Genomic DNA, 10581 nt, shown 5'->3' with positions numbered 1-10581 from the left:
ACAAAATCGGGGAACACTGCTGTAGGCTAATGATTGAGGAAGGTTAGAAAGTGTTTGTTACTGCAGCATTAACTAGTCTATACTGTTTAATACGAACGCCTCTGAAGGTCTCCAGAAGGCTTCCACTCGATGTTGAATGGAAGTCAATTAAATCATCTGCTTTGCAAATGCAGCACTCATCAACTCCTGGACCCTGTAACAAGGGCAGCACAGCGTCATCATCAATCCTGCTGACTGCCTGACTGCTGTGTCTCAGTTTTTTCATCATACATGGTGAGATAATATCCTTTTCATCAGGATATGAGATCCGAATAGACTGATGTAAGTAAAGCCACTGTAACAGTACACAGCAGACAGAAAACGCCACAGATGTCTTTGCTATCACCAAAAACAGTAGTTCCCACCATGTGATTCTGCTGTTCCCTCTTCCCTTCCTCTACTACTTCTTGTGGAAAACACCTCCTTTGCCTCAGCCTTTCCCTTCGGAAACTTTGTTCCCATTCCCAGCCAGCCCGGATAGAAGCGACAACTCCCTCCTTGGGTTCCCACAGGAACAACCCAGGGTCCGGCGCTGATACGGTAATAACTGCTGTGCTGTAATTCTTTAATAAGTGTCTGTCTCCGCCGTCCCAGCCTGCGCCCACCGGGGGCTTTCATCACACTGTAATTTACACACAACGTAATTGTCCGTTTACGGTGCGCTTCGCCCTGGCCCTTCCCACTAAGCTAAGGGAGCGTCTGGACTAGTCGTACGAAGATATTAAAGACGAACAAAAACAACAACATTGCTCACTGCTACCCAAACAAAAAGCATCTTTGGGCCACCAGCTGCCGCTTTCCCAGCAGGACGCGAGCCTGCTGCTAGTTACGGAGCGCTGTGAAGTTAAGCGCCGCTGTCGCGTCTGCAGTAGCCGCGCCCCCGCACGCGCATACGTCACGTCGGCGTCAAACGCGCCTGGTGCCGTCCCCATGGCGACCCGCGGCTGTTGTCCATAGCCAGGGCGCCCGGCCGCTGGAGGCTCCAGGTGGAGGGAAAGAGGAGATAGTACCGGGTGAGAGATAAAGAGGCGCAGACTCTGGGGCTAGTTCCTTAGTTCTTTTCCAATACTGCAGAACAGAAGGAGCTGTGCACATTCTGCCCGTGCCGCGTGGGGAAGTGCGCCTCCGCTGGCCGCCAGAAACTACTATTCCCAGAGTTCTCTGGGTGGGAGCGAGCCTCCTTTTCAAAAACCGCCCCCCTGGAGGCGTGCTCGACCGCGCATGTACAAAAACTGGTATCTTGGCAACAGGTGAAGCGGAAACGAGAAAGTCTAGGTTTTAGCCAATCGGAAGAACACCTTCCCACCGTGGGGGGGGGGCGGGGCGGGGCGGAAGAACACCTTCCTACTTTTGACAGCACCAGCGAACAATCTCTACGACAACAGAAGCTTGCGCGGGAGCCCAGAATTTTGCAAAATATAGTTCGAGAGTCCAGGAGAGGACAGCAACACTTAAAACTTCGCTAATCCCTCGCAAATATAAAAATCTATAACCACATACAGCCCCAAAAGTTTTCCTGTCATCTCACAGATAGCAAGGCATGCTTTGAAATACAATAGCTGCCAACATTAGTTATGGAGAAATGTCACATATAAACGAGTCTGAGTGTCTGTGTTCTCTTGAAAAATGTGAAGGTCTGGAAACACAGGCTCTTTTGCGACGACCACGATACGATGGAACTGAGGGGGTTTTTTGTTGTTGTTTTTAATTTAATTTAATTAAATTTATTTATTTATTCATTTATTTTTGTCTTTTTGAGACAGAGTCTAGCTATGCAGTTCAGGCTGGCCTTGAGCTCACTTTGTAGCCCAGCCTGGTCTCGAACTAGCAACGATCCTCCTGCCTCAACCTCCCGAGTGCTGGGATTACAGGTGTGCGCCACCACGCCCGGCTTGCTTTTTTTTTTGTTTGTTTTTGTTTTTTTAATTCCTGTCATTATGAATGAAAACATGAGGCTGTTCGCTTTACCTGTCTGGACCCATAAGGTAGTTAAGGTCTTAATTCCCGATACCGATAAACTCTTTCCCCCTGGCGTGTACACCTTGGGTGTATGGATCATTTTTGTAGCCCTCTTCCCATTTACTGAGTGTCTAGTCTAAGCTGGCACTGTGCTAGGCGCTAAATCTGCTAAATTCAGCTTTTTCTCATCCCTGCCTATCTCCTCATACATCCCTCTGATTCCTCAATTCGTTAGGGATAGTTCTGCTGGCAAGTTGAAAAACAGACAGATTCTATGTTATTCAAATCTATATGGTCCCTATTTTGGTTTATTGAGTAGCAAAGTTTCAATTTACTTGAAAATATATTCAAATCTCTTCAGGTGCACACATAAATTAACTGTTCAGACACAGAGGGGAAACCTCCCGCCTCACACAAACCGCTGTTTCTCCTCTGTGTAACCGCCCGTGGGGGCCCACTACAGTCTCTCTTTTAGGTGTATTTCCTCCAGCAAGAGGAATGGCTGCCCCTTCGACCCCCCATGAAAGGCCATCCTGCTCTTTTTGCAGATCGGAATGACTTCAGTCTTAAATTAGGATAATTGGTGTCTACAGATGAATAAGACCGTCTCAACTGAGGAGCACCTGCCTGCTAGAAAAACTGGGCGTTAGTTGTCGGGCGGGGCCCCAGGAAACTGACAGGAGACATTGAAGAATTTATCACAGATTTTATTAAACTTTTCTTTTCCCCTTACAAACTCCAAAGCCACGACCCCACCGCAGCAGGAGTTTTCGGTTTTGCCTGTGGGTATAAGCCCCGGTCAGAAGGGAAAAACAAAGCCTGGAGGTTAGAAAGGGAATTTTGGGCGAATGACCCGCCCTCAAACTTCCCTCCAATCACTGGCTTGCTTTGGCTCAGCCAGTGACATCATGGGTTTCTGGGCAGATTTCTGGGGTTCTCACCCCATCTATGCAGGTACGTGAGAGAGGAAACAGAAGCTGGGACTCGGAGTGAGCGTACACTGTGGGAACAGAGGGACGGAGATAAGGAAGTCTGAAACGCAGAGAAGCAAGTGTAGCGGGGTAAACCGTGTGCCTTCCAATTACTACATCCGAGTCCCAACTCCAGTACCGGTGAATCTGCAAACACGGTCTTTGCAGACGCAACTGCATTAAGGTGAGACAAAATCATCTTGAACTTAGACTTAGCATACATCCAAAGCCTGCTGTCTTTCTAAGAGACAGGAGAGGGAGCTCGGGGACACAGGCTCGGAGGGAAGAGCAGTGTGAAGGCAGAGCAGAAACTGCGGGAGTCAGGGCTGAAGCCTAAGGACGCCAGCAGCGGCCGGCAGCTCGCAGGCGAGCGGGGAGTGCGTTCACCCTCAGGGCCCGCGGAGGAACCAAGCCTGCCAGCCCCCTGACTTTGGACTCCAGAACTCAGAGAATAAATTTCTGTTGCTTTTAGCCACTCAGATGTGGTCGGTGGTTGCAGCAGCCCTAGGAAACAATTGTGCAGGGACAAAGAAATAGAGGGGCAGTCAGAGGCGGAAGAGAGGCGGAAGATACAACCGGAAGAGCTCATGGGAAGAGCTGACACCCAGCGCGCGCTCAGCTTGTGCCAAGCGCTAAGTGTGACCACTGATTCGGTGCTCTGTCACCGAGAGAGGGGGTGGGGTGATCCCCTCTCTTAACCTGGACAAACCGGAGTCTGAGGGAAAGGGGGCCGATGTGACAGGGGGAGGCAGGGAGACTGGGAAAAACACAGAGAGGGGAGGAAAGGGGCTGGGCAAGGCGCTGAGCGGCCAGAAGCAGCCAGAGGCAGAGAGAAACCCTCCGAGTGGGAGAGGGAAGGGCGAAGAATCTATAAACATGAGGACAGACTTCAATGACAGCTGGTTTTTTTCTTTCTTTCTTTCTTTCTTTTTTTTTTTTTTCCGGTACCGGGAATCAAACTCACGACCTTGTGCTTGCCAGGCAGGCGCTGTGCCGCTAAGCTAAATCCCCAGCCCCCAGTGATGGTTGTTTTTACGCCGACACTTTTACAAACTCTAATTTCTAGTATTTTTATGGAAGTGAGCAACAAAGGGAAAATTGCTGAGGGTCTTGGGAAGTCACTTGGGTGGGGGGAAGAGGAGATGAGAAAAACAGCGACAGATGAGAAAGACGGGACAGAGAGACAGACAGAGAGAAAGGAGGAGGAGGAGGAGGAGGAGGCCATGGAGTGACAAGGAAGGAATGCAGTGACCCATCTGCCATTTTTCAGGGGACCCAGGAGGCACTGAGGGGGTTAGGAAGGGGCAAAAATGACTCACGTGATCAGGATGACCCAGAAGAAAAAGACAGCCAGAAACACCCATGCAGATGCCCACCAGGGGCTGGGTTTGCAGGCATTTGCTGATCATCCCGAAATCCAGGCTCACGCGGGGCTGCCTGTCCACTGGGGCAGGAGGAGGGACAGCCGGGTCGTCACCACCCCTCCTTAACCTCGCGCCCCTCACACACTCACCCCGAAGGGAACCACGGGAGTTGCATCCTGCATCTTCCACCCTCCTCCGTCCCCAGCGCTTTCCTTCTACCGGCAAAGCGTCCTGGCCACAAGCCCAACCTAGTTCACCTCTGTAGCGACCGACTTGGTCCAGCCCTGGCCGCCGCTTTTCTCAAGGGAATCCCTGTAGTACTCGCTACACTTCCCCACACAGCCTCCAGAGGGCGCCAGCAACACACCAAAAGCTCAGGTCTCTGCTGCTCTTGGCGTCAGGCAGCCCCAAGGCTCCCAGCTCCGAATAAAAGCCCAAGGCCCTCCTGGCCCTCAGCGATCGATCTGTTCCCTGTGCCCTGGCTCAGCCTGTAGCTGCCCCACTGCTCTTCTTCACCCATTCGCTCTCCGTTCATTCACTCTACCCTGGCCACACCGCTTCTCCTCTTTTTTGCTTCCTCATGTTAGATCTTTGCAGTGCTGTTCCTTTTGTCAGTCACACTGTTCCTGTCGCTGGTGTCCTGCAGATCTCAAAGGTCATCTCTTCAGAGAGGGAGCTCGCACCTGCACTCTTCAATGTAACTACGTCAACCGCTGCCCCCACATTGTCTATTAAGTCGTTGGGTCCTGTTTTCCTAGGGTACCTTTTGCTCTCTGGAATGTGTTGATTTAGCTGTCCGGGTCTAGCCTATTATGGTCGAACCCAGTGGTTCTCAACGATGGGTCAAAGCCAGGCACAGTACTAAACATCCTGCAACTCACAGGGCGGCCTTCATACAAGGAGTCACCAGCTGTGCATTCGGTAGGCCAAGGTGAGGCACCTCGCCCAGCCCCTCGCCCCATTAAAATGTGATCCATTAGAAACCTGTCACCCATTCTGCTGACCCCCAGGTCAGGGCACTATTGGGTGCTCAAAATATTTCTTATTAAACCATCCCAAGGAGATAGATGAGTCTGAAAACAGGACACTCTTTAGGACATACTGCTGCCTTTCAACTAGCCAGTGTCCCGGAAGGGAAAAATGGAAGGAAAAACTTCGATTTAAAACTAAAGTGAAAGCCAGGTGTGGTGGCGCACACCTGTGATCCCAGCACTCGGGAGGCTGAGGCAGGAGGAGTGCTATGAGGTCACGCCCAGCCTAGGCTACATACAGTTCAAGGGCAGCCTGGACTACATAGTGAGACCCTGACTCCAGAATACATACATACATACATATAATACATAAATAAATAAACAAATAGAAAACTCAAACAACTAATCAATCCAGGGAGGCCTCTTACTGAACCCTGATTTGTGCAAATCAGCTCTGAAAAATGTTCTATTGACAGTCAGGGAAGTTGACGGAGGAACTTAAAATTTTTTGCTATTGCAGAACCGTCACTAGGCTTGTCGGATGTGGGAGTGGCACTGTGGTTATGTAAGAATATGCCCTTATTTCTAGAGGCACACGCTATGAGCTAGGGAAATTGCATGGCGTCTGTGAATAAAAGAGGTTAGGCCGAGATGGAAGACCGTGAACACAGTTTGGTGCAAAGTGCCTCTTTACAGACTGTGATCAGAGAGGCCTCGCTGACAGGTGACTGAGATCCGAAGGAAATGTGGGAGGGCAAAGGTGTGACAGAGGGAAGGGACAGCACGTGCAGTGGTCCAGTGTGACTACTGTATTAACCTGGGTGGATAAACATGGACTCATTGGGTTATTCTCTCTACCAGGAGGATATGCGCATGTGTGCATGTGTAGTTCATGAAAGAATGAATGAACGCATGCATTTACACATCTTCCTGGGCTTCCTAGAAATGGCAATGGCTAGGAATAAACTCTTTGCTAGGGGCGTTGTTAAACTCCAGCAGGTTCCTCCCACTTAACAGAGGTGACAGAGGATTTCAGAATGTGGGAGCTACCTCTGGGCCACACGGTAGCCAAATGGCAAGGGTGGAATTCAAGGCCACTCAAACCCATGTCCATTGGAACAAGGCTGTCTCCACCCCTCAGACACCCGTCCCCTCTTGTCCCCTCCCCCGAAGCTTACCGAAGCAGTACTTTTCTTTGATACATTTGGGGCTGATTTTCTGGCAACTCAAGCAGTCCAAGACTTCTTCTTTGAGCAAGTCTAAACAAGGGGGAAGGGAGAAGCAGGACGAGGGCTGAGCCAGAGAAGTGGCAAGGGGTGGGAAGGAAGGGCAGGAGGAGACGGGTCCCTGGTTCTTCTGCAGTATGGAGGACCCAAAGCATGGCTGAGTAGGTGGGACACAGGGTACTGACCGTTCACATGGAAAATAACTTTTGTATAATTATGGCAGAATTAAACTGAGTAGTACTCCTGTTAACCTAACATTTCACTTGTAGACATTTAATTAAACATGTATTAATGCTGAGTTTGTACTTTTCCCATTTTTGAGCCACTAGAGAGAGACTGGTATGATGCCTGCTTATCTGGTTCCTCTTCCTGTACACACAGGAAGACTACATTTCCCAGCCTCACTTGCAACAAATTGAACCATGTGACCTAATTCTAGCCAATGGAGAGTGACCATAGTGGATGCCTCACTTCCAAGCTTGGCCATATAACTTCCAGTGTGAGTCCCTATTCTTTTTCTCCTTCTGAAGCAAGCTTTGAAGGTATGGTGTGGGGCCAGGGGGATCCCAGACTCCCTGTTTGGAAGAGTCACTGGATTCTTTTAGGTGAGAGAGAAAAGCAAACATTTATTGTGCTAAAGCACCCAGATGTGGGGGATTTATCTGACACAATACATTACCCTATCCTATCCAGTATCCAAAGGTGCTGTTTTGCAGGTCGCAAGCATTTTCATAGGGCCTGGGGGATGTGTGATAGTAGGGAGGTTGGGGTACCAAAGTGTAAGAAGGCAGATAAGGGAGGGACAGACAACAAATCCAGGACTCACGGCAGGTTTTGGGATCGCAGGGTGCAAGAAAAAAGGGTGGAGGTGAACGAAGTGGGGATAGCAATTTCAGAATTTAATTGGGAAGGGGCGGGGAGACGGTGAGAATGACTTCCGGGAAGGAGAAATAGGAATATTGGGGAGAGATGGCGGCTGAGTCACGGGGGTGGGGAGGAAGAAATCTGGGAGGCAAAAATGGCAGGAAGGGAGCAACGGGGAAGGAAAGGAGGGGGCCTGGTGGACAGCTGTGCCACACCTTTTAATTCATAGGATCTTAAAACTTTCTTGAATTCCTTGATCACTTCCTCCCTAAAGATCACCAGTTCTTCCAGCAGAGGCCCATCTGGAGAGAGGAAGAGATCCTTGTTGGGGGCTTTATCCCCCCGGCAAGCAAGGTATAAAGTTCTCTTCCTTTACCAGGAGGAAAGTCAGCTTTGACTCAACATCTCCTGGGTAGATACAGGTTGAGGTCCTTCATTAAAATCCAAAGCCTTGTGATCCATTGAAGCCCCAGACTAAGCCCCTCTCCCTTGGCCTTGGTTTCGTTATCTTTCAAGTAAACTTGATCTCTACTCAGTTCTTTTCTCTGTCTCTGCTCATTCTTTCATGATGTCAACCCAGCTTCTTGGCTTTATGTAGCACCTAGGCCAGCACCGCCCACATGGTGGTCTCTAGGCACAAGAGGTCTTTGGGTGCTTGGGTTGAGCTAGGCAGAGGTGAGATGTGCTCCAGGTAAAAAGGTACACGGGATTTTAGAGCTGGATGTGGTGGTGTGTGTCCATAATCCCAGCATTCAGGAGGCTGAGGCAGGAGGATTGCTGAGAGTTGGAAGCCAGCCTGGGCTACATAGTGTGTACAAGGCCAGGCTGAACTACATAATGAGACCCTGTCTCTAAAAGAAAAAACACACACTAGATTTCAAAGATAGTACGAAAACAGTATAAATATTTTGATATTGATGGCATTTTGAAATGTTATTATTTTATTTAGTTAGTTTCTTTGAGACAGGGTCTTGCTATGTAATTCAGAACTCTCAATGACCCTCCTGTCTCAGCCTCCCAAGTAAGTACTGGGAGCAGGCTTTTCTTCTGCAGTTTCCTCCCCTCTCTCAGCCATCACAGAATTGAGTCGAGGAAGACCTTGCTCTGGAGGAGGCTTTGCCTTAAGATAGTTTTGTGGCTGCACTGATCTATCCAGACACCAAGACTTTGTCAAGATTAAGCTCTTTCTGTTCCCTCTCACTCCTGAGCTCTCTGGGGCAGCACTTTTCATTTCCTTCAAGGGGGGCTGGGGATTTAGCTCAGCGGCACAGCGCCTGCCTGGCAAGCGCAACATCGTGAGTTCGATTCCTGGTACCGGAAAAAACACACACACACACACACACAAAAAAAGAGCTTTTCCTAGCTAGCACAGTGGTCCATGCCTGTAATCCCAGCAGGTTGCAAGTTTGAGCCCAGTCTGAGCAACGTGGTGATTTAGCAAGATCTTGTCTCAAGATAAAAAGTAGGGGTTGAGGGTACAGCTCAGCAGCACCTGGCAAGTGCAAGGTCCTGAGTTTGATTCCCATTACCCACAAAAAAAAAGAAAAAAAAAAGTAAAGAAAGGGTGGGGATGCAGCTCAGTGTGAAGGTCCTGGGTTTAATTTCCTAGTGCCACAAAAGGAACTTTTCCTTCACATTCTGAACATGGCTCAGGCCCTGCTGTCCCCGTATTAGCATCTGACATGCCTTTTTCACTGAGCTTAGCCATTTTTGGATTTTGATTGATGGATTTGTTTTGTTTTGTTTTTGTTTTTTTGAGATAGAGCCTCACTATATAGTGCTGGCTGGCCTTGAACTCACTATGTAGCCCAGGGTGGCCTCAGACTTGTGGTGATCTTCCTGCCTCGGCCTTCTGAATGCTGGGATTACAGGGGTGCGCCACCGTGCCTGGCTCTAGCTTCTGATTTAAATGGAGACTTGCGACTCTTCCTTTCATTTGAACACTTCGGGGACACTTAGGTTATTAACTGGCCTAATTTCCGCCTCAGCTCCGTCCTTCCCGCCATGTGACTTTGGCCAGGTCACCCCACCTCTCTGAGCCTCCGCTTTTCCCCCTCTCTAAAGCGCACGTCGCCGCTGTGCCCGCCTCTATAAATTGCTTAGACTTGTCTAACTAAGGTGCCAGCCACCCAGGAGCGGCCAGGCGCGGGTTTGCTTTTATTCGGCTGTTCCAGCCAGGGTTCCCCAAGAAAGCAGAGAGCCAGCGCTGGGGAAGGGCCTTCCCTACCTGTCCGAGAGCTCGCCAGTAAGTGCGCCGTTCGGTTCTTTAGAAAGGACGCCACGCCTCCCAGGTGATCCACCTCTGGGGCGAGAGAGCAGGACAGGGGAGCAGGCGACCCCTCCCTCGTCGCGCCCCTCCTCCAGGCGGGCCCTGCCTCTCCCTGCGCACCCGCCGCGCCCACGAGGCGCCCAGCGCGAAGTCGCGGAAGAACCGCCCCTCCATGGCCCGCAGCAGGGCCTGCGCGCGCGCCTGCAGCCGCTGCGGGTGGAAGTGCGCGGGTACGAGCGCGGCGCGCACCGAGCGGTCGCAATGCAGGCAGCCCCAGCCTCCGGGGGCGCTCAGGCCCCAGAGCATCAAGGCCACCAACGTTAGAGGCATGGCCGGGCCTTTGTGACGTCAGGGAGGGACACTGTGACATCACCGAAGGGCGGCGCGCCCCTCTGCTGAGCACCTACTACGCGCATGGGGCGTGGCTTTGGGAGCCAGGGAACACATTTCCGCCCCGCCCTCTGGGAATTTTTTTTTTTTTTTTTTTTTCTTTTGGAGACCGGATCTCGCTATGCAGTTCAGCCTGGCCTTGAGCTCACTTTGTAGTCCAGGTTGGTCTTAAACTTGCAACGATCCTCCTGCCTCAGCCTCCCAAGTGCTGGGATTACAGGCGTCGCCACCACACACGGTTGTGGGAATTTACTAATTCTTTGCAAATTCATTTTCTCAGGACCCTTATTAAACACCTACTAGGTACTGGGTGCTGTTGGACGGCCTCCCAGCCAGCTACAGCTGAGAAAAACAGGTGTCTGTCCCTTGGGCACTTACGTTCATCAGTTCTGCAAGCGTTTACTGAGCCCATACTATGTCCCAGGCCTGTGGTAGGCACCAGACACAGCGCTGAGGGGAGCAGCCAGGGTCCACGGCCACACGGAGGACGCGGTCACCTGACCAACAGGTGTCTCGAGAGCACCTGTT

The 10581-nt window shown here is 50.8% G+C and overlaps 1 protein-coding gene across 1 annotated transcript; it reads right to left on the bottom strand.

Moving 5' to 3' along the window:
- Positions 1-3922: 3922 nt before the first annotated feature.
- Positions 3923-10110, bottom strand: Izumo2 (IZUMO family member 2). The gene is made up of 6 exons (XM_013508945.1): positions 9797-10110; positions 9622-9737; positions 7610-7696; positions 7357-7377; positions 6483-6563; positions 3923-4413 (listed from the first exon to the last, which is right to left on the bottom strand). The coding sequence occupies exons 1-6, from the start codon at positions 9991-9993 to the stop codon at positions 4088-4090; spliced, it is 828 nt and encodes a 275-aa protein (XP_013364399.1). The 5' UTR covers positions 9994-10110; the 3' UTR covers positions 3923-4087.
- Between the last annotated feature and the right edge of the window lie 471 nt (positions 10111-10581).

Source organism: Chinchilla lanigera, unplaced genomic scaffold (genome assembly GCF_000276665.1).
Source record: "Chinchilla lanigera isolate Chin_1 unplaced genomic scaffold, ChiLan1.0 scaffold00158, whole genome shotgun sequence".
NCBI classification, from domain to species: Eukaryota; Metazoa; Chordata; class Mammalia; order Rodentia; family Chinchillidae; genus Chinchilla; species Chinchilla lanigera.
This window is presented reverse-complemented; position numbering and strand designations above follow the sequence as displayed.